The sequence below is a fragment of the Topomyia yanbarensis genome, chromosome 2 (genome assembly GCF_030247195.1).
Source record: "Topomyia yanbarensis strain Yona2022 chromosome 2, ASM3024719v1, whole genome shotgun sequence".
Classification (NCBI taxonomy): Eukaryota; Metazoa; Arthropoda; class Insecta; order Diptera; family Culicidae; genus Topomyia; species Topomyia yanbarensis.
Window position 1 is genome coordinate 157,715,140 of NC_080671.1, and position 25,007 is coordinate 157,740,146.

The following is a 25,007-nucleotide window of genomic DNA, read 5'->3' on the forward strand; positions in this document are numbered from 1 at the left end:
TGAGTAGCCTTTTCGGGACGGTGTCGGTGTGATCTGTTCGAGCCGAACCAGATGGACATTCGGTTCGAGAAAACTTTATGGGGAATCGCGAGTAAATATTACACAAATTCTTTATGGGTAGAGATTCTTTTTGTGAAACTTTGAAATGTCTTCACCCGTTCAGTTAGTCAGAATAATGATAATAGGAAAAAATGAGTATTTGCCTGATCTATATCCTGACAAACATCATTATTGACTAGAACAGGGACAATCGAATTCTGGTTTAAGATGAAGGTGAAACAGCACAGTTGTGGGACAAAGTATTCGCGAATAAGGTCTAACATTGCTAGTATTTTTACCGCATCCATAAATAGTCGATTGATCCGCTTCGAACCAAGGAAACAAAAAGAAAATTAAGAAGAGACGTAAGTGGATTCAATGCGAAATTCTCACTATTGTTTGTTTTGTTGTATTGGCTACACCGAAATGTGCAGTTAAGGACATCCTGAACAGAGTCACAAGGTGGCAGATAAAATGGCTGCCGTCGTTTCTGCTTCTTTTTATTTCATCGTCAAAATCAAAACATTGCATTAACTCGCTAGACAAAATCGTTTTAAACTTGAATGTCTTAGCTCAGATTGCTTAGAGATTTTATCACTGTATGTACGCATGTTAGCATAAGCAGATGAATAGATTCTCTTCACGGAATTTTGATTCGTTTAGGAAATTTGTACCTTTTTGTTTTTCAAAACAAATGAAACACGCGGTAAAAAATTAGCCAGCTGATTACTGAACGATACACTTGTGTGCATCCCATCTACTACCGGTATAGCACGCTCTAGCTGCACACAGATGTTGTAACGTAAGCCGTACATACCCGAACATAACCGAAACTTTGTTGTGATTTTGGCATCGCTTCACCTTAAGTAAAATATACACAACGAAAAAGTTGTTGCCACTGATATATGTCAACAGAGATATACTTACACTACAGAGATTTGCGTTCCCACTAAGCAATTACATGTACTTTCTATCTCTATGGCAAGCACAGAACATAACAATGAACCTAAGTAACCATAAGCATTGCGCAATATTTTCTATATATGTGCACTAATGTTATTGTTATTTATCAGTGTGCAATCGGGCTGTCTCAATAACCTATTTTTGCAACCTATGTACATTAAATGTACACATATCGGCTCACCGTTGCACATGTCAGTGTGTGCAGCGCTCTGTGCATCTAGAACTGTGCACCAGCCTTCCCATGAGCGTTGACAGCTCAGAGTTTGTCCTTTTGTGGTGCTCAGGGATATATTGCTCCTATGCACATCCACACATAGGCACACATGCATACATAATTTGATCACCCCGGTTGCAGTCAATATTCATATTTGTAACGATCTTCAATTTTTTCTATCATCATTATGCTGAGGAGCCAGATGGGAAAAGTTCTTTTAGGGTTTCACAAAAAGAATCTCTGCCCATAAAGGACATGAGAAATATTTATCCACCATTCCATATAATTTTTTCTCGAAGCGAATGTCGCTCTGGTTCCACTTGAACAGACCGCATCGACCCGAAAGGGTTGCTTACCATTTCTAAGAGTCGTTGTGCTTGGTCGAGCTAAATGATTATAAAAAAAAAGTCCTGACTAATTGACTATTTTTTAAGTACCACTGCTGTAGGGGAATTATGGTTAAAACCGACACCTTAAGCTTAACATTTTCTCTAAGGTGCCACAAAACCAATAAAATTATAATTTTTATGCAGAATTCTTCTTCAGAAAATTCTTAACAAGACTTAATTTTTTCAGCGCTTCAAAAAATTAATTTCATTAAAAATTATTAGTTGTAAAACTTGGAAAACAAAGTGACTTTTTGTAGGCACTGCGGGTAAAACCGACACCCCATAGGGGTAAGATCGACACCCCCTTTAATTTATTTTCTCTCCACTTTATTAAAATCTTCATCTTTATTAAAAATTAGATATATGCGTGATTAATAAAGTGTGAGTATGTATGAAGCAAAATATGTGCTTTTTATTGCTTCATCATGAAGTGAGGGGAACAAAGTTCGAAGGCGTAGTACTATAAATAAGAGTATTTTATGCTATAGGATTATTTATTGATATGAGTATTTCCAAATAATCCTTGCGCACACCATTGCAACCTCCAGTGTCATTTTATTTTGTAAGAGAAGATTTGCAAGCGTTCTACGTTCTGCTAACTGGATTCATTCACTTATAAGTGACACACACACTTCTTAGTAAAACTATCTTTTTCAGATTTGATTTTTCGGACTCTGATCATCAACGATCTATTGGGGTATACATAACATCATTGTCTCATTGTGATAAAGTTCGTCTATGACAAACCAAGAGGAACACTAGAAATTCGGTTTGATGAGCTTTTTGCAGAAATAGCAAAAGCTTCGATATAATTAGATAAGCAAAAATTCCAATTTTTGATTTTTAAAGAGACGTACAAGAAATAAACACAATAAAAGTATTTCTGTGTATTTCTGCTAATACTATAGTGTTTTAATAGGCGAAATGAAGTGTCACAAAGATCCCCAGTATTTTGAAATGAATCGCAAGTGTACACAACCATCTTAGCAGCGTGTCGGTTTTACCCTAACCATAGGGTGTCGGTTTTACCTCAACAGCGCACATTTTTTTATAAAAGCAAATATTGAATTTCTCAAACTCGTCTTCAATGCACCTAGTTGATCATAGGAAAGGCCGGTAATAATAGGTTTTGAAAAATGTGGTGATTTGAAAAGCTTTTGTTCGGTTAAAACCTTAAAATCTACCAACGAAATTTAACATCCAGACGAGTATGAACGCTGCTGTCGTATATTTTGTTTATTTTTATGACATTCGGCGCACTAACGTAAATCAAATTTTTCTTCAAATGCTCTAAATAAACGTACTAATAATAATGTATCATTATGAAATGAATAAAAATTTGATTTCTAGGAAAAGTTGTGGGGTGTCGGTTTTACCCACAGTGTCGGTTTTTTCCCACAATTCCCCTACTCCTTTCCCGAACTAACCCGTACTCAAGGCCAAAGTCGATAACCAACAGGATCCACATATCTCTCCATCCAAGGGAAAAGATATATCCATTTGTAAGTAGAAGCACACGTCTACCAACCAGCCGTGAAGACATTCGAACCAATGAGAATGGACCATGCCAGTCGAAGGTCACAGGCCAAGCGCTATCCCGTACAGTCCCTGAACTGTTTGAGCTGGAATAATGATGTATGTTAGTGCTACTTACAGATTACATTTCAGGGGTAGTGTCTCACTTCCTCTTTTAAAACTTACTAAGTTGCAGCTTACCACTGCTTATCTCTTCTGCTATTTTGACAACGTCAGTCGATCGTCTCATAGAATCGATATCTCTGTCATTGAATCCGCCATTTTCTTTGGAACTCTGGTGGCGTAAATATCAACTATCTGAAGCCAAAGACATTATATGTCAATTCATACATATTCCCTAGTTTTAAAATCAACAAAGGCCGTATGCCTATTTTAACGAAGAAACGGTAATGATATGACCATCAAGAATACGTCAGACAGCCTTAATTGACCCCTTTCGACACCAGTCTAGCCTTACCAAGCCGTAACGTGGGTGGCGGCGTGAAAGCTGCCAAATCGGGGTTGAGAATATCTTGAAGCAACATCTGATGTTGCTGCAAATGTATGTGATCCAAGACTGACTTGAATAGTTCCACTGAGCATAGTTTTCATACCTTACATCATTAGACTCACTGTTCTCCATTTACCCACGATTACACATTTGCACTAATCTGCCCCTTATTATAGCATTTACAATGCAATGAAGCTCGGGATTACACATTCTTATCACGATGACATTTTTTTTTATGAAGGTATTCTGAAAATGCGTGCATGCGTTGAAAAGTTCTAACGCGGCCACTACGAAATCTCAAAAACAAATTTATCCACCATTTTAAAAATTGTCCTGCCAGAAAATCCTATTTGCCAAGAAATATAGTGAGCGCATGAAATTGTTTTCAGCAAACACACGCTAGAGTTCGCTGCACCCAATTATGCGAAAAGATGATTCGAAAACGACATAAACCTAGAAGTACCAGATTTAACGGGAAACGTAATTTCCTCAATTATCGTACTGGGCCACTGTAATTGATCGCAATGGTTGTAAAATGCAATCCCAATGGGTGAGGAGAGCGCACCATATATTTACTAAATGTTAACAACTGTTCGAATCGTTTCAACAGTCCCTCCCAAACTCAATATTTAAATTATAAGCGTAAAATATTCAGTCAGTCAACATAGAATGTCTGAAATAAAGTATCTATTAATCGGTCGTAGATCTTCATAAAAACACTTTCTCCAAAAGGGTTCGACTAAAATTCCTTAGGACCCCCGCAACAATTTATGTTCATGATACTTCTGAAAAATGCGGCAATGACCATATAGAGTAATTACACCAATTATGGATATACTATGTCCGTCATAATAATGTTTTCAATTTGTTAGTAGTTATTAATATTTCATTATTTTCAATAGGAACACAATTTCCGAAATACACATGGTGGGATATGCTTCAATTTTTGAACTTCTGAATCAATAGTAGAATATGGAAAATATAGTAATAGAGAATATAGAATATGAAAAAAATATATATCATGCATGCTTATATAACACAATAATTTCACAGACTAGATAGCATACACTTAAGTTGCCGGTGAACTATATAAGGAGCAACTTAGAATTTGCCTGGTTCGCCCTAATCAGTCCTAGTTCTGAACCTTGAAAGAGACAACAGGCCGTCGTCGCGGGCTACATAGGCCATGTGTCGGGCAATCTTAGCTTAACACTCTAAACATAAAAGACAATCGCGCGCCTCGATGGCTTGCCGTGAAAACAACCACTTATTAACAGAAGTAAGCGGATAAATCCAGAACTTTAGGTACGAACCTGAACTTTAAACCAAATCCGAAAACCTTCTTACAACAAATTACGTGCCCGATACCCGAAGACCAAAAAGAGGCTTTCCATTCCCACCCCAGAACGTCAATACCAAACGATGGGAATTAAGCAGGCCCCTTCCGGAATCGCAACGACTATCCCCGGGGGATGAGAGTAACCGCAAACCCACAAACAGTAACACAAATAACCAACATCTTACATGTAACGAGTAAGAACCAGAGATGCCAGGTACTTTTTTCAAATGTCTGCAATAATAATTTTAAAAGTCTGGGAAGAACAAAAAATGTCAGGAAAGCTAGTGTAACCAAAAGCCTTTTTATTCAAAAATCTGCAAATATCTGCAACCAAACTAAAAAATCTGCAAATATCTGCAACCAAACGGAAAAATCTGCAAATATCTGCGTCATCGAAAAAATCTGCAGCTTAAATTAAAAGTCTGCGAATTTGCAGACTTGTCTGCAAATCTGGCATCTCTGGTAAGAACTTACAGGTAACGATACCAATACCAAGCAGAGGCGCATTCCCAATCATCTATATTGATTGATGGCGTAAATAAAATAAATGTTCCCCTTGTTATTTCCCCTTGTTTGTACCATCCTCCACATCCCAAAATGTTATCTAAAAACAAATTTGTCACACAAGTCGTGCCTAATAAAAATGACTTTTTGTTTGACAATTCGACGAGAACATTTCAAATGGGCCGATAAACAAAACGTAAACAATTCCGGTTAATACTTACTTCAAATGGACACTAACAAAGCTTTATACATACCTTAAATAAGCCGATTCTGAAACCTGGCTGTTGGGGAAATAATGGATTATCGAAAAGGCACATAAGCAAAATAACTTGTTTTGCTTATGTTCCCTTTCACTTCCCCTCAAAAATTAACGGCTCATAAACACCAAACAACAAAACCGAAAAATTTGTTTATGGGCCCTTTTCTTAATGAAAAAGACTATACTTGAAAAGGGAACAAAAACATCGCAATACCAAGAAAGGGATCAAAATAAACGTCACATAATCATTTGCTGTAAACAAAAGGGCTCACTCGCACGCACTATAAGCTAACGTCTCGCCGAAAAGGGATTATGGGAGAGGGCACAAAACCAGTGCGATGTTTCAAAAGGGACCAAAACATTTATCTACAAAAAACGTTCAAAATACAATTGTTTTAATAAATCTGTTATATTATTCGGAAAAAATGGTTAATTTAACACGGCATTGAGTTGCTTGGTACTTAAATCAAGCTCCTGTTCATAAATGGGAATATAAAGTACGAGGTAATTTTTCAGACGCCATTTTCTCAACATGAGCATATTGTATATAATGCCTTATGAAATGTTGACGTCGAATTATTACTTCTAAAAAACCAACAGCTATGTTGTTGTCATCTTTTATTTCATCAGTGCTTTTATGGTCGTTATCGTAGCTCAGAATAATATAGCGGGTGAGGATAACTCCAAACCTTTAACACATTCCCTCTGATGCAAATATTAATCAAAAAATCGCTGTGCAGTAGATAGGTCCATTAGTCGCTCCAATCTCAAAAATATTCCATATACCAGAGTCACAAAAAACTTGTTAAATTAATTTCAATCGTTAATAAAATTATAGAAACTCATACTTCATTACAAATTTCCAACAGATTTACAGAGTTGCTAAAATGTAAAAAATAAAATCGTTTTTTTTTATTCCAAAAGTCACCCCCATTAGTCACTTTCCATATTCCCTTAGTCACCTAATGTGACAAAATTTGTCACCTTGGTGACATCTCTCACTTTAAGTGAGATGACTTGAAAATTTCCGATCACCTTAGTCACGTGAGATTTGTGTCACCTCACCGAAAGTGACCGTCAGAATAACCCCTGTGTTTTTTTCACATCGTATATCCACATAATACTTACGTCCGTTGCATATATACTTGGAAGTAATTGGTTGCTTATTTGATATTCATCAGAGTAGTTATGAATTTTAATTGCTGCATATGAATCTAATGTGATAGGTAATTTTTAATATGTACGTGCTTCTTCACTTAAATTGTATGTGATTTATTGGCTCAGTGTCGTAAAAAAACTCTTATATTTCTTGAGCGCTTTTTCAAAAAGACATCTGCAATGAGTTACTCTCTTTGTTTACTTCCTCTTTCGATTTTTACGGCGTCACTATAACATTTTTCACCTTTTTTACAGTACAGATCGAAAGACGGTGGTTTTAACTAGCATATTATGCAAAGAGTTGAGGGATAAATGTTAAAGTGGCCGAATTATTAACAGAAGAGAAAGTAAACAAAGAGAGTAACTCATTTCAGATATGCCTCTTTGAAAAAAAAAGTTCAAGATTTCTCATTCGCGTGTTCTCATTACGCCCAACGCTTGTATCCGAGTGTTTTCCATGCATGCTTTTCTTTCGTTTACTCCCCAGCCGGGTAGAATTTCTGCGAGTGCCGGTCGGCCAAAAGCCACTCAACTTGCACATATTGAAACCCACTCTTTCGTTCGCATCCACCCACTGGCGCTCACTCCTACTGCTGCTACCACTCGTCCATACTCTCACTCACCCATGCTCCCACTCGTCCGTACTCCCACTTGCGCTCTTTAACCCACTCGTATCCACTCGCACTCTTGAACGCGTTCGTCTTCACTCACACTCTTGCAGTTGCTAGCGCTCTCGCTCCCACTCGCATTTCGCTCTTCGTTGGTAGACCAAGAATGTTAAATGAAAATGAATTTATTCGGATATTAATTTATGTACAAAGTCCAAGCCGCGGCTGTTTGTAAATCGATTTGCACAATATGTCTGTCTTTCGTCACCAGGTACAGCACGTTACGGGAACATCAAAACTAATTATATCCAATTAAGGCTCAAGTTACCTCAAGGCTTGGTAGTGTGCGTAAGAAAAATTGTGTTCAGCTTTGCCACCAGATTATCCATTTAAACCGTTTCAAAACACTAAATGAAGAATATCAGTCGATTTATTAAATCATCACGATTCAATTCATGCAAAATACCTGCTGGAAAAACCATCAGCTTAGCTGAATGGTACTTTTGAAAAAAAAAAAGCTGTGATTTTATCATTGCGCTGTTGTGTTGCGTACCCCAGCACGGTGTGGTTGTGTGACAAAAAATCACAGCCACTTTTTCAAAAGCACCATTTAGCGAAACCGATAGTTTTTCCAGCAGCTATTTTGTATGATTTGAATCGTTGTTATCTAATAAATCGGCTGATATTCTTCTTTTAGAGTTTTGAAAAGGTTTAAATGGATAATCTGGTGGCAAAGCTGAACACAATTTTTCCTACCCATACTACCCAGCGTTCAAATCTAATACATGCGCAAAAAAAGTAACGAACCTTAAATGGAGGTATTCACACACAACATCAACAGCACGGAATGCTTTGACGTACGGAAAGTGTGAACGAGTGACACATTCAACTCATTTTAATGGAACGGTGACGTGGCCTTGACGGACATTTACGTTGATGAAAGCTGATGTATCGTGTAGATAGATGTTGATATGACACTGGTATAACGGAAAAGGAAATGGCGCGGGAAATTCTCGATTCATCGGTTTACTTTTTGCACAATGAAGTCATAAACGCATCCGAATGAAATGCGGTCGCGTTAAAACGCAAATTTAAAAAAAACTGCAAAATCGCTTAGATTAACACTTAAGTATCCTAAAGTGCGGTGTGTGAGCTTGGGGCTACATTCTGGTGGATCCACTCTGGATACTGTATCCGGATGCGTGACTCTGGTGTGCCCGATACGCAGCCTTCTGCTAGGTTTTGTTGAGGCGGTCTGTCCATTTATCAATGAAACTTTAAACTTTCTGAAGATGACTGGTTCAAGGTCTCCTTAACGATGTCGTCTTTCAGTACCTTCTTGGTAAGGGATATGCGCGAGGTTTGGCCGAGAGAGACAAGCTAATCGTCACTCTGGTTTCCCTGAATTCCGCTGTGCCCCGGAACAGAGCAGATGGCTGTCAGTGTCATAAGTTTCTTTGATGGCTTCAACAAACGATTGTGGTGACACCCCTGTGCAAAGTGCTGATAGTCTGTTAGAATCACTGTCAGATGATTTTCTTGTCTCCTGTGTATGGTCAGAAGGAAGACTATCGCTTCCACACGAGAACAGCTGGTGTGCCTAGCAGTACGTTGGAAGCAATGCGCACTACCCCAAGGTAGAGCGAGGCAAGAGCGCGGATCAAGCCTTCGAGCCATAGAACGGGCGGCTGAGGATTATGGATGATGTGGATTGCAGTATTGCCGTTGTTAAGAACTGAGGTTGGTTTCCCGGGGGTGGGCGTGGTGTAGTTGGTAAATCGATTGCCTTGTACGCAGCACACCTGGGTTCTAGTCCCGACCTCACACATAGGGTTAGAATTTTTTCATGAGAGATTTTTCTAACCCGAAGAGGCGAATGACCTTAAGGTTAAAACCTCTATAATCGAAATAAAAAAATCATTTCCGACTGTTACAGTTCCGTTTAAGTTGGCGAAAGTGAACGGTGAGATACCAGTCAAATTAGTTGAGTTTGTGGTTTCGTCTAATTAATATTTGGGCGAACTAAATTTTTGTTGAAAACAATAATCCGATGTTGTTGGTTTGATGCTGTCAGTTCCAGTTTGGACACGAACGTTTCAGCCTCGCACAAAACTTAAAAAGCAAAAGCACAAAACTTAAAACGCTATCTGAGCTAAAGCTTGAAACGCTTGTCTCAGCTTGTAACGCTTGTTTTCAGGCATAACATTTATCGCTCATATGAGTAAATGCGTCTGGATAATTTGCTTCTGCGACAATAAAAACTCACATTTTCACACGAAAAGTTATTGGCACTCACACAACTTGTCCGGATAAATACAACGTGTTATTTCTCCGGATAAATAAAACCGCCGGAGAATGAGTTTATCATGGTATCCTTTTTTCGCTCGGTGCCTTGTTATCGCTATTCCAAAACACGAAAAAACAAGTCTGTCGTACTTCTTTGCCGCTTTTCTTTGAAATTAAGTGTATATTTTGGCGCTTTCATTGATTTTCACGAAATTAAAATATTATCACCTTCTCTAGGGAGAAGGAAAAAATCAAATAAATTTTATCCGGAAAATTATTCTCACGCTATTTGTGGAGACGGAGAGTTTTGCAAGATGAGATCTCGGAAAAGGTGGACATCGGATAAGCCTTTTCTCGCGTGAGTGAGAGAGAATTACAATGCCTGCTTGTTTTAGTCAGACACAATTGCATATGCCGTTACACTACCTTTTCAGCCAAGACACAAACGACTAGAACTCAACTAATCTCATTGTTGAATTAAACTGCTTCATCGTAAAATACAATATAGGATATTTCAAACGTTTTGTTTCACCGACCGACGGATGAAAGGTATGGAATTAAATTGTTGAAATATTCCGTATGTCAGTAATTCACACGTGAATACAATATAGAGTTACGTTTCTCATAATGCTATCTTTTTATAAACTGCACTCTCAAATGAGACGAAATAGCCAAAGGTATTTAAGGATTGTTGGTAATCGATTGATGATTTCAATTTTAGATGAAAGGTATGATTTTTTTTTCTATTTAGTCAGCCAGCACTACAAAAAAACTTCATAGTTATTCCACATCTAGTTTCGAATCTCAAAAGATGAAAAATAATTATCATATTGCATATTACATTTGTTAATAAATCCGAAATAGAATGATTTTGACAATGCTCGACAATACTTTCAACTGATTCTGTAAACCGGGTGAATGGATCTCGTTCTTGGTAATCCGGATTTACCGAAGTAATGTTCCAGTACTAGGGTATGATTTGTAAATTTTAATAACGTCCTAGCAATATGAGTATCAAAACTCTTCAAATTGTCTCGGAAGTCTGTTATTTGTTGTTACGGGACCCTATGGCAGTTTAAAAAATGGAATTGGAATGGAATGGCCACCCACGGGAACCTACTCCAGAATGTCCGTTCCGAGGTCAAACCACCAAATGGTTCAAAAACCACGAGATATAGCCTACTGATGCAATTCCAAGAATTTTGATACCCATATTGCTAGTATTCCATTGAAATTCACAAATAGTATCCCAGCATTTTTGGAACATTTTTCCGGAAATCCGGATTTCCAGGAACCGAATGTAGTAACCCGATTCATTTTTATCAACTCTAAAATTGGATGAGTTCCCAAATACAAAACACCAAAAAGTATCAAAATCGGTTGGAAATTACTGTAGTTATTGGTATTTCACTTTTACGTAGTAAAAAAACAGGAGTCCCTCCTTACTCCCCCTTGCTATATCAACAATATTATTACCCCAAAAACTTCACTTAGTGAAGTTCTAAGATGTCACAAAGTTTCGATTTCCAGCTACGGATAAAACATGGCAATTTCATTAATTGAAACCTAAAAAGGTACCCGGGTACCGCGTCGGATACATAACGGTTAACCGTTATGCCCAGCGTGTATGAACATAGTTGCTATCGCAACCAGGGATGCCAACAGTACCGATAAACTACATTTTTTTTCGGTATATTTACATTTGCACAAGCCGTACAGCGACGCATCACTACAGTTCTTGCCAGAACGGTAGCCAAACCGAGTACATTTCCCGTACAGCAGTAGCATACATTTTTGTTTTGCTGCTGCACACCGACTGCTCGGTGAGAGTGTGGCGTAGTAAAGTTTGTTCTCTCGCTTTGTACACTTGTCAAAGAGAGAGGCTCGCACACGAAAGCGTTGATGCCAGTCGTGGCGTAAACGAACCGCATTCATTGTCGTCGTTTGTGATTAAAAATATTGAATAGATTAAAAATATTAAAAAGTGTAAAATAAGGAAATAGAGGCTGTACCGCTCGCGTCTGGTGGCTGTACTGGGGGCAGTATTTTTTGTTTGCTTTGCTTACAGACTGCCGTACAGCGCTGGGCGTCCTGCACTAGCGGACGACAGCAGCGTCGAAAGAGAAATGAGAATGTAGGCAGAAAATTCACAGCCGCAGAAAAGGTAGGCATTTTGCATCCTTGGTCGCTACCTTGATGTATTTCAGTAAGGTGTGCGTCTTAGCTACTTTGCTGTCATTTCGTATGATGTGCGTCTTGAATCAAAATCAATAATAATTTTCAATAACTATTATTTGAGAATCTCGCAAAATTAAGAGAAAATTTAGTTAAGTTTTTCATTTTTCTGTTAAAATCAACTAATTAGGAAAACAAGAATTTGCTTTATTTTCTTCATCGAGTATTTTTGTTCCTTTTTAAAGAGTATCACGAAGCCATTCAATTGGATTGGTTGCCACGTTATTATATGGGCAATAGTGAGCGGTGACACATTTGGCGGTAGAGATCCGAAAACATACCGAAGATGAAAATTGCCTTCAGAAGATGGGCAAATAGACTATGCAGACTAGAAATGAGGTCACAACCAGTACAGATCTCTGAGGAAGACCGTTTTTTAACAAAATACGTCGGATTGGTTGCCACCGATAACGACTCGAAAACCACGATCGAGTAGATGGCGTTGAAGAAACTGCCCAACATTACGCCGAATTCCCCACTGTTGAAGTTGACAAAGAGCCCCATGGCTCCAAACGGTATTATAGGCAATGTTCGTATACATTCAATCAGCGTCGATTTGCTCGACTATTTCCCGAAAAAGACCCGAAGTAAACGCCGGTACCAAGGTCTTTGCGGAAAGCGAATTTACAACTTCTGACTTTAGAAGGATAACGAATGTTTTGTTGACCATTCGTTCGATGACTTTTCCGGTGTGCGCCGATAGACTTATAGGTCGAAAGTGCTTCGAGAACCTCGCCTTTTGATTCCTTTCGGGTAGTGTTACCAGAGAGGAGAAGTAACGCCTAATCTCGATCGGTTGGGTGGTTGTGATGCCGTTGTTTACAAGCGAGTACCTCCAATGAATTCGTCGTTGACTTTTCTTCACAGTTCGCTGGTTATCAGTATGGGTCGCATCAAAAAATTGTTCCATTTGGCTGACCCATAATTACGAGTGGAGTTGGGAGTTGGTCAATGAGTTTATTCAACTTCAACCCTGGGGGTGTATATATTGAGGCCATTGTACAACCGAACGTGCAATTGGATCATCCATAAATGACGTAGCATTATATGGGGGAGGGGGGAGTTTTGCATTTTGTGATGATGTGTGACGACGGGGGGTAGGGGGTCATGTCAGGCTACGTAGCTTTTTAAAGGGTAATAACAAACATCGTTTTTAATTTTTTTTAAAAAGGAGGGGGAGTTACCGTCATGCTACGTAATTACCAGGGGGTATATAGATGTTGGTGACGAAATACTACGATGGGCAGGGGGGTGTTAAAAATTACTCAAAAATGCTACGTCATTTATGGATGGTACCTTATCGATCTGGAGTCTGGACTAGCTGGAGTTGCACAGGGAATCAGTAGATAATTATGCTTGGGAGTAGCGAAACATCTTTCAATGTTCAACTCCTGGTAATCCTAGTGTTTTATTGATCAATACCGGCTTCGGTCAGGCCCGAACGTAGATCGCGGAAGGGAAGGAATGTTAGTCCGATGCATGCTTTTGCTAGAGGTCGTCTATACTAATTCGCACTACACAAGTATCACGGGAAGAGAATATTTGTAGGTAAGGTAAGTATAGAAGTTGAATTCTACTTCTTCATGACCGACGCCAAAGAGGTGACTCCACTATCTGGACTACAGATTGATCCATCAACTCATGGACCAGGGACCAACGGCTTTACTTCCCTTCCAAAGGAAGACATGACTAAAGATTTTTTCACCTCAGAAAAATGTCAACGACCTCGGCTGGGATAGAACCCAGACCAACTGGAATAAGTGGTGGTCACGCTTACACTGATTTGTACTAACTTTATCAACTAAAATAGACCACAAATTCGTGAAATCGTGATATTTTAGTGTTGAGCTTACCGTCGGATTTTTTACACAGAGTAACGTGTCTAAGAGTTTTCTTAACTATTTCACGGACATTGTGGCTATGTAACCGAATCTTAATAAGAAAATAACAATCCTTGTATCTAATGCTCGCACCTATTAGACTGGTTGCTAGCAGTTGTACACAATAGATCACGTAGAAATTTCGAGACCAAAGAGCAGGGTGGCATTCGGAAGCGCACAAGAAACAGTTCTCGAATCCATGAATAGTCTGAGTTCCTTGAAATTGTTTACGTAAATATATTAGGGTCATTCCGCGCGAAGTGTACGAGACACGTGTAGTCGACCTTCATGGATTTGAACCATTTTTGGAGGAGTTATTAATCTTGGGCCCCTATATACAAATCTCAGTTTTTGTGTCTATTGGATCACCCCTCGATTTATAGGACCCCCTCCCCCTGTTTTGACGAATTCATAAAAACTCTTATTTTCGATTGCTCATATCTCCGATGTTATTTGATTTAAAAACAATCTACGGAATGTTTTTGAAAGGAAATTGTTCAAGGAATCTAGAAAAAATACTAGTTTTTGACGACAGTGTTGTCAAATGTGTTATTTTTTAATTTTAAAACTAAAATTGATTTTTTCTCAAAATACGTACATTTTAATTTCAAAAATTTCAATGCCATCGTGTTCTCCAGACATTTTTACGTAAAAAACACTTAAAATCTCAATATAATTTGAGTCGATCCCGAGATACAGCATTTTGAATAACAAAACTCCCAATTTCTCATTAAAAATTGCCAAAGCGCGATGACCAAACATTCTAGTTCAAAGACCTCAAGTGAAATGCAATATAACGTGCACAAATACACATTTCCATACGTTTAACCTAGTAGGCGTTGATATTTTACTCCTTTAAATCAGACACGGCTTACATATGCTAGACTAGTCCCTTGAAATGTAAACATTCGATGAGCGGGCGTTATCGAAATCGTCATCGAACAATTTGTTGGTAACGTACGATCGGCACCTGGTAGAGCACAGAGATGCTATGCCGATGTCCAGAACCTTTCTCGGGAAGAGGAAATTATCCTTTGTATATGTTAATGTTATATATGTATTCTATGCAGCAAAATCCCTATTTTTTGTCAATGATCACATGGATGCACTGATTATCCACCGTGTCTAGTATAATTATGGTAAAATTTACATGAATAATCCGTTGTACATTATTTTTCCGCCGTATGATCTTAATTATTTTCAATTACAAACTTTTTAGAAAATCGTTTGTTTATCTCAACGATTTCAATGACGTCACCCAAAAATTAACATTCGCGGAGTAGCAAGCCTTGATTATGTGAACCGTGATATCGGAGATCTGTCAAGTTAATTAGTTGAGTACAAGTGGTTTTCAAATTCGTGCAAATTCGAAGTGAAAAATGGTGTGTTCCGTTGGAGTGTATTTAAAAAGAAAGTGTACTGTTAACAAGCGGCATAGGTCATCTAAACAGTTTACTTCTCGACAATGGTACCTTTTCAAACTTCGGACCGGTATTACGAAATTGAAAAGTGTTTGTGATCACCATGCTCTTATATATGGGGATCTATACGCAACAACACAAAAACAATGCTGCAACCCATTGAATCTACATTCAGCAATTCGCCGCAAGAGTTTGATAAAAATTTCTGCACGATTTCATGACGAATATAATAAATACTAGCCAAAAATTATTGAAGGTCGGAAGCTATGTGTAAACTGCCAACTAATGATAAAAAACAGGGATGTTCATCAGCAGGCTGCTGGTAGAATTATTATGAAGTTTACCATTTTAGGAGTAATTAACTATTTTTTTTCATTGTAGTCGAAGAAATAGGGTTTGAGCAGGTGGACGAGAATCCTGATAAACAAGGTGAGACATAATTAAATTATCCATAAAGTGCGTCATGGGTTCTTTGTTCAATCTGGTGATCTCATTGCAACCCATCCTTCGCGTGTGGTGTCAGAGATTTCGTATGCAATTGTATTAGAACTGGTTCTTGTACTTAATAAACTAAGCATAGCTTAAACTGTTTTTGATATATGAAATATCATAAATCATTCAACTGTCATGTTGTTATCGTAAAAATTCTGAAAAAACTGCTTTTTTCGTTTATCTCTCGAGGTGAATGGATTAATTCATTTCAATAGCGATTCAGACGAAATATTTAACACATTTTAAATGCCCATTTTCTTTAATTTTTGTTTATGTGTATAGAAACTCAGTTGGATAGCTCGGACGAGTATGAAAACGAGGAATGTTTTACGACCAAACTTCACAGACTCAATGAAACACTGGGCAGTCTAAACTTACACCGGTTCGAAAATGTAATGTGGTCCGTGCTAAACGATACCCTACGGAAAAATTGTTTCGTGCGAAAGAGGCTCTGAAAACAGCGTTCGATGCGGTTGTTAACCAAAAACACGATCAAACAGATTCCGATGGTGGAGAATATGAGAATGCTGGGAGGGAAATGCTAGCTCCGCTTAAAGATAAATTCAGGACATGCGGGGATTCGGCGGAAAAAATTCGAATTTTATCAGTATTGCCGAAATCTTGGAGTGTCCGTAAGATTCAGGGTAAGCATCATTACTTATTGATTAACTTGAAGGCTATTATCAGTTGTTCAATTTAATTTGGTTGTCTATAGAGGAATTCGAGTGCTCTGGTCGCTTGGTGCGAAACATGAAAAAATGTGTCGACATCAATGGTATTTTGTGCTCTTCCAATCCGAAAAAGGGCAATCCCTTGTCTGCAGAGATTGTGCAAAATGTTCAACAATTTTATCGCGAGGCAGATGTAAGTAAGGAGCTGGCTGGGAAGAAAGAGTACAAAAGTGTACGTGAAGGGGACAAACGAGTGTTGAAGCAAAAGCGATTGGTTTTGGCGAACCTGAGTGAAATCTTTGCTCTTTAAAAAAAAAAATTCCCAATGAGAAAATCGGTTTCAGCAAAGTCGCAGAACACCGGCCGCCAAAGTGCGTTTTGGCGGGAGCAGCAGGCACGCATACCGTGTGCCTATGTGTAATACACGAAAACTTCAGGCTGAAGTTCACAGGAGCGAGATTTTCCCAAATGGAAGTAGATGGTGTACAGAAATTCTCCACGTACAAGGATTTCTTGACATGCAACCTGTGCAGTCCTCCAAAAGACTTGTGTTTTTTTAACCAGTGTAAGGTTGTGTCATGTGGCGACATGGACTCAATTCGTGCAACGATTTGGTCTCATCTGGATGACAGTAACATTGTAGAGAACTTGGAAACTGATTTCAGAGGTTGAACTATTTGTCGACGGTTTCCTTGAAGCCATCCCAACAGTTCGAAAGCACGACTATATAGCAGCAAAGCAAGCCGAGTTCTTTAAAATGACACGTGTTAATTTACGTGAAGGTGAAGTCGTTGTTGTGGCAGATTTTTCTGAAAACTATTCTTTTGTTTTCCAAGATAGTGTACAAGGAGTTCATTACAATAATTCGCAGGCTACGATCCATCCTTTCGCTGGTTACATGCTACACGAGGAAAAAGTTGTACCATTAAATAGGGATCTTTAGGGGTGTGCGGGTTAAGGCATATTCTGATGCAGATTAGTACCGTGAGTTAATATCTCAGTCCTTTTTTAATTTTTAGGCCCGAAACTATTGAAAAAAAACATTTTTTAGTTTGTTTCCTTTTAGGACAATAACACATCTAAACCCATGCGACTTGCACGACTCTATAGGTTTGATAAGGCATAGTTTGCAGATGAAACTTGGAATGGCAGGCTGTTAGCGGATTGACAAAGTACCAGGTCATGCTGTGTGGGGTGCTGTCCCGGTTAACAATGAGGCGAACGAGATATTTGCTGATACGTCATTTAGTCGGACAACTGTCAGTTTGTTGGTTGAATTTAATTTGGTTTTTTTTTTTTATTTAAAAATCAGAAAATAATAATTAAGGTTTAAGAATGATATGAGTGTACTCTTAAGGACACCTGCTATCAATAAATGTGAAAAACTGGCACAATTTTTCCAAATTAAAGATCCCTATTGTGTCATAATTTCAGACACACTAGAACACAATACAACCACATTCCATGCTTTCCAGCGACAGTTCATTAAATTTGTGAAATCCGAAGTACCACAGTTGAAGAAAATCATTTACTTCTCTGATGGTGTTGTTTCACAATATAAAAACAGGTTTAATATTACAAACCTGGTTTTCCACGAAATTGACTTTGGAGTGCCCGCCGAATGGCACTATTTTGCTACTGCCCATGGAAAAGGACCAAGCGATGGATTGGGAGGTACTCTGAAGAGATTCGCAACACGAGCTTGTCTGCAGGGAGTCATTATTCAGATGCCGCAGCAGCTTCATGATTGGGCATTGCAGAATTGCAATTTAAATGTTAAATTTGTAACATCTGCATTATGTTTAGAAGAAAAAGAATTCTGGCGAGCCGTTTCGAATCAGCTGTAGCTATCCCCGGAATCCGCTCAATGCATGCTGCAACACCTTCTGATGTGGATACAATCACAATGAAAATTGTTTCTTTTGCGCTTCGACGGGTTCAGTGTTTAAAGTTGCAGCAAAAAAACGTCCAGAAAAAGTAAATTGTCCAAAAAATACGACAAAATCACTGCGAAACGCGAACTCTAAGAAAAAAAAGTTGTGAATTTACGATAATAAAAATAGAATAAACACAAAGTCATCACAGCGATAAATTTTTATTTTGGCTAGAAAGATTGACGATATGTCAGATAATGCGCTCACTATAGATGAACTAAAAATTCTTCGAATAATAAAAACAAAAAACAGGTGCTCCGCACTGTCATCATTGAAAATTAATCAGCCAAGTCGAAATATAACAACAGTACTGCCGATTGATTTTCAGTTCTACTTTAAGGTGCGCAAAGTTTCAATCGAATACTCTTATACATTAAAATGTATCACTGACAACACTGTTAAACAGAAAACTAGATCATATATATGTCTTTTCAGAATACGGAAAAGTATCACCACTGCATCTAGTTGTATTCTTTCAAGAAGTAATAAATATGGCTTTTGATTTTGTAGGAGAAATTGGGAGTCTTCTTATTCAAAATGCAATATCTCGGGTTCGGCTCAAATTATATTGAGATTTTAAGTGTTTCTTATGTAAAAAAGTCTGGGGAATACGATGGCATTGGAATTTTTAAAATTAAAATTTACGTATTTTGAGAAAAATTGAATTTTTATTTTAAAATGAAGAAATAATATATTTGGCAACACTGCCGTTAAAAACTTGTATTTTTTCTAGATTCCTTAAACAATTTCCTTTCAAAAAATATATCTATATCAGTCTTTAAGTCAAATACTTCAGGAGATATGAACAATAGAAAATAAGTTTTTTACAATTCGTCAAAACAGGGGGTGGTCCCACGGACCGAGGGGTGGTCCAATATGCACAAAAACTTGGATTTTAATATAAGGGCGCTAGATGAATAACTCCTCCAAAAATGGTTCAAATCCGTGACAGTCGATTACAAGTTTGCACTTTTTTTGATCACTTCGCGTGGAATGACCCATTAAAATCAAGCAGAAAATTAATTACTTCGTGAACTATTTCACGAGCTCGACTAGCATACTAGGAATCAAGCACAAAACCGCAAATTTCATCAACGCTTTTGGTATTATATCGCCTCGTGTCAACTTTTATTCATCTTTATGTTTAAGTCTTCATCAGGCGTCAGATTTCAGTTGATATCAGATCATGGAAAAGTGAATAATAAACATTTTTCGAGCGTTCGACATGTCGATGTACGTACCAAGTAAAGCGCATATGCGCGAAGTTTTGCTTTTCTTTTTCAATTCGAGAAAAAGTGCTGCTGAAAGTCATCGATTATTATTGGAAGTTTATGGTGATGAAACTCAATCGAAAAAAAAACATGCGAATATTGGTTTCGATGTTTCAAAAGTGATGACTTTGCTACAAAAAAGGAGCGCACAGGACGTCCAGAAAAATTCGACGATGTCGTCTTGAAGAAACTGCTAGACGAAGACTCGTGTCGAACGCAAGAGGAATTAGCCGAATCGTTGGAAGTAACTCAGCAAGCTGTTTCGCGTCGCTTAAAGGCATTAGAAATGATCCAAAAAGTTGTACTTTGGGTACCTCATGATTTAAAGCCAAGAGATGTTGAACGCCGTTTCCTAACTTGCGAATTACTGCTTCAACGACAAAAATGGAAAAGTTTTTTACATCTTATTGTAACTGGTGACGAAAAGTGGAGTTATTTTGACAATCCGAAGCGCAGAAAATCCTGCAACATCATTGCAGCCAATGCGAAATATGCACAGCGCCAAGATCATGCTGTGTATTTGGTGGGACCAGCTAGGAATTGAAGAATCGGATTCCGGAACATCCGAAACCGGTCGTAAATTGTCCACAACGTGATCGCAATGTTCATAGATCATAAAACTGATAGGTTAGGTATTCTGTTCGCCTTCAATTTTCTGTTATATCATTTTATTTCAATAACAAAATTTCTCTTAAAAATTCTACAGTGGTGTATTATGCTTTTCACCGAAGATTATCACGCGACGAAATCGATTCAAAATAGTAAAAGAATTCAAAATATACCATTTTAACTGAACCCCGCAAAATTTGGAACAAATATCAGGCAAAATATAGGGCCGGTTAGTCAGGAATTAGACGGTCATGAATTTATTCACAGCTTAACTACCTGCAGTGGGAAAATTGAAAAGGATTTGTTACTATTTTGGCACCCATTTAATTCATTGATATCCCATCCATTGGGGTGCTTTTTATTCCCCACTATATTTTTTTAAATCTTCTCAAGTTTATTTTTGGTTCAAAACCAAAAATCGTTCGCAAGCTGTTCATATGATGATCAATTAAAATAAATTTTTCTAACATCGCGGAATCCAAAAGATTAAATCTTTAAAATGACAGTTTTGCAATCTTGTCAACAACTTTTCATGTTCTAAAGTAGGTAAAATCCCCTAGAACACAATTAGTTGCATAGAAGGTCTTCTAAAAATAAGTTTGATCGGTGAGGTACGAGTTTTTTTTATTTTCCGGGAGAAGATATTCCGCGAAATAGTTTTTCCGGGAAATAGTTTTCCGAAAAATGGTACATTCCGGGAAACGATATTCCGGAATATGGTACATTCCGGGGAATAGTTTTTCGGGGAATGGTATTCCGGGAAATGATGTACAACCAAACACGAGTACAATCAAATTAAACGCAAGCGCACCCAACGACTGCGTAATAAACAAAACATGCAAATCAAAGTTTAGTCGATATTCTCGATGCAGTAAGAAGCATAGCCCACTCGAAGATTATAAATAAATCGATAAATTTGGTTTCAGTGTTTTCCATTAATAATCAAACAAATTCGATTCAAAATCGGTTATTGTATATAGCTAGATTTAGGTATAAATACTTCGTGTTTTATTAATAACGTTAAGTTGAAATCGACTATTCGAAACTATCACTTTCAACCACACTTTGTGGCAGCACAAACTGGAGTTCTTCCTTAATTTTCCACCTTGGTAAATCCGAAGTTAATTTATTTCTTTGTTTGTAATACATGTAGGGAATTAAATTAGCTTATGACCAGAATTAGTATCGGTTTGTTACGCTGAACAACTAGACTAGTTGGACGAGAAATTAATTCGGCTTTGGCGTGTGGCATTTGTAAAGCAAGTCTAATAAACTATTGACCAAGCCTAGAATTAGAGGTGGCTTTGCACCACAGAAAGTCATTAAGTAGACGTACCTCCCTACTGCGTCATAAGATCGTTCGATGAAACGATAATCGCCCTACCAGCCAATCCCAACTAGAGGTATACCGCGGCTCTCCTGTTTGGCCTAATCAGTCAAACAGGGTAACCGCGGTATACCTCTAGTTGGGCTATGAGCCATGTGGTCATTTGACATAACGGTTATTTGGCATAGACGATCAAAAACAATATTTAAAATGGATTGCCATTTGACATAACGCTCGTTTGGCATAATGCCCGTTTGGAAAAATACCAATAAAACTGAAGTCATTGCATGTTGAACTCATTCTAAATCTTTTCGGAATTTTATTGATTTCAAATACAACTAAGAATTTCTATGAAATTCTAATTTTTCAATTTTGCTGATTCTTTGCAAATGCAGTATTGTCAAAGATAAACTCAAGAACTCATACGATTGAAAAACTATGGTTCAACGACTGTGAGCCGATGAACTCAAGAATAGTGTGCTTTTGTGGCCCCCTCGTTGATAGGCGTCGATCGCGTCTCTGAATATTGAAATGGGTTGCGTTGATAAAATGCCATGGATACATGATAAACAATGTCGCGAAATATCCCTGCATGAAATACAATTTTGAGCTGTGCTACTGCTGAAGGTCGAATATAAATTAGCTCATTCTTCTTTACAAATTGATAAATAACATTGATGCCTAATGTGGCTACAACACGTCACTTCAAGTCATGTGCTGTCCAACATCGATCCGTTGGAATTAAATGAATTCATAGCCCGTATGTGTGAGTAATTCGGTCAAACGAGGGGATCACAGGTTTACTTGGAAGGGACCGCCGCTTTCAACGTCAACTGGTCATTGCCCAAGTGCTAGAGCAGTGTCCGATGCATGAGCTTAAAAAATGACATCCCTGCGTGAAGTTGAAAGGAAACGAAATTCAATTCATGCCCGCCGCGATGCCGTTGAATGAAATTTGTGGTTCGTTTCTCTCGTCATTCGCTCTCCCGACGCAGCGCATTCAGGTTCGGACATGCTCGGTTTCCAAAGCAAACTGAATTTTGTTTCCATGCTAGCTCTGAGAGGGATTGTTGAGCAAAAGTGTACCAGATATAGATTACGCAGTTCACTTATGCTCGATAATGTAGAAGATGCCATCTTCTGCCTTCAAACCGTCCACATAATAACAAATGAATGGCATATAATTCGAAAGAACATCTCATGACATAAAAAAGGGTAATAAGCATAATTTTTAATTATTGAAACGCTGTATGGAAAGCTAAAACTCACTTATTAAATGGAAACTAAAACAAAGTGCACGTCTGGCGGATCGCAATTCTAGTGCGCTACATTAACGAAACCTGTAAAATCTATAGAATACTGCAATGTAAATCATAGATAAACAATCCATAATTGCAAAAATGAGCAAGCACAAGAATTTAAAAAATGACTCAAAAGAACTGCTTATATTTAAAAGGCAAAATCAGTTATAAAATGTAGTTACCCGAAATATAATCGATATCAGATAATGGAAAACAACACAATATTATTAAATTAGTTATTGGAGAGGCGTTTCGAGTTCCTCCTATCAGAATCCGACACCAACTTAGTGACAGGACTAACACATCATTATTATTGCTTCGAGCAGCTTTAACCTTATGGCTCATTCGCTGATAAATTACACATTCGTCTGTTACGCCAAATGACCTTCAGTGAGATCACTTAGCAAATTTGTGCCACATGTCCGTTATGCCAAACGACCGTTTTCCAGAAGTTAAAAATAATTATGCCAAATAACCTGAGGAATTATCACTTCTCAAAATTATACCAAATGTTTTTAATACCAAATGACCGGTATGCTAAACGACCATTATGCCAATTGACCTTATGTCAAATGATCCGCTCCCTCATGATTTGATGTAATATCAAAAAATCCTAGCGTTTACTGAAATAGAACGATATAAATGTAGTGAACTTGTACTTACATTATACCCATGTGGTGGTGGCATATGTGGGCCAGCCGGCATTTGTCCAGGCTGTGGTGGATAGCTGGGAACGCCGCCAGCAGTAGAATTAAGAGGTGGAGGCATCCCAGGGGCATTTGGTCCTGGAGGATACTGGTTAGGCATACCAGGTTGTCCTGGGAAGTTTTGGGGTTCAGTTTGAGGCTGATATTGAGATTGATCTTGCGGTTGATATTGTTGTGGTAATTGTTGGTATTGTTGAGCAGTCTGAGGGACAAATGCTGGTGGGGCCCCAGCCATTGACGGTGCAGAATATCCCATAGGAGGCATTGGTTGAACAGGTCTAATCGGCCCAGCTGGTGGAAATTGATTTCGGGGGACTCCCGGTGCACCTGATGCCATGGGTGGCATTGCTGGCATTCCGGGCTGGTTAAGTGGTGGCTGCTGGTGACCGTTCGGAATGCTAAAATTTGGCGCTTGCTGTCTGACCAATCCGGTAGGCGGAGGACCGTTTTGTAATGGCGGTTGAGCTTGTGGTGCTGGTGGAAAAATACCCGGTACTGGCGCTGACGTTGACGGAGGACGACCCACCGCTTGTTGGTTGGGAAATGGGGGACCGCTTACGTTTCCTTTCGGTGGGCCACCAACTGACATGTTTTGGAATTGATTGCAGAGCTATAAGTAAATGTTTACAGTATTGGATTATTATGACGAATAAAATCATTGGCGCATAAAACTCAATTCGTATTGAAATGGCTCTTGAAACGAAACAAACTTACGTTTTGAGCCCCATTGATAGGTGGGGGTGGCGCTTGTCCTACACCCTGTTGCATCCACCCTTGGGGAGGTTGACCGTATGAAGTCATTTGTGGATTCATTATCAGACGCTTTCAACTGCGAAAGGACACATATTGTTTAAAGATTACTTTGGGTTCTTTCCACATTCAACTCGATGACATGGAACTTTGACAATGTATTAGCTATTTAATAAGAGGAGCCAGAAAATTTTCTCTACACGCCTTTGCTGCTACTGTCGAAATTTACCTTTTTTTGCACTAAGCTATGTAACTAAATGTTTCACTGCCGAAAATCACGATCGTTAGCATAATTTGAAGGCAATAAAAGTTTAAAAGCGCTCAATGCACAAATTTTGCTTTAATTTCCACGTCAGACATGCACAAGAAAACAGATAAACGTCAAAACGTTTCTGATTTTCTTTTTCTCGCTGACAGCGCACTGTGATTCAAAACTATTCACAACTATAACGAAATACATTTTCGTGCATTTCAAATATACTTAATTGTTGAACATTGTTGCAAGCCATTGGTTAATTAAATATCATAGTACGATAGATTATTAAAATCGATGACATTTATATAGTGTCATCACGTATCACTGGTACATTAAATTTGTATTTTGGACGATTAGATTAGAGATGA

General features: G+C 38.2%; 1 protein-coding gene across 1 annotated transcript in view; it reads right to left on the bottom strand.

Annotated features, from left to right (window-relative positions):
- The window catches only part of LOC131681870 (protein transport protein Sec24C), a 32,138-nt gene extending 7,131 nt beyond the window's left edge, over window positions 1-25,007 (bottom strand). The window contains exons 1-3 of the mRNA XM_058962942.1: window positions 24,613-25,007; window positions 24,348-24,462; window positions 23,590-24,243 (exon numbers count right to left, since the gene is read on the bottom strand). Coding sequence (XP_058818925.1) covers window positions 23,590-24,243; window positions 24,348-24,446 — 753 coding nt within the window. The 5' untranslated portion in view covers window positions 24,447-24,462; window positions 24,613-25,007. The remainder of the gene's footprint in view (window positions 1-23,589; window positions 24,244-24,347; window positions 24,463-24,612) is intronic.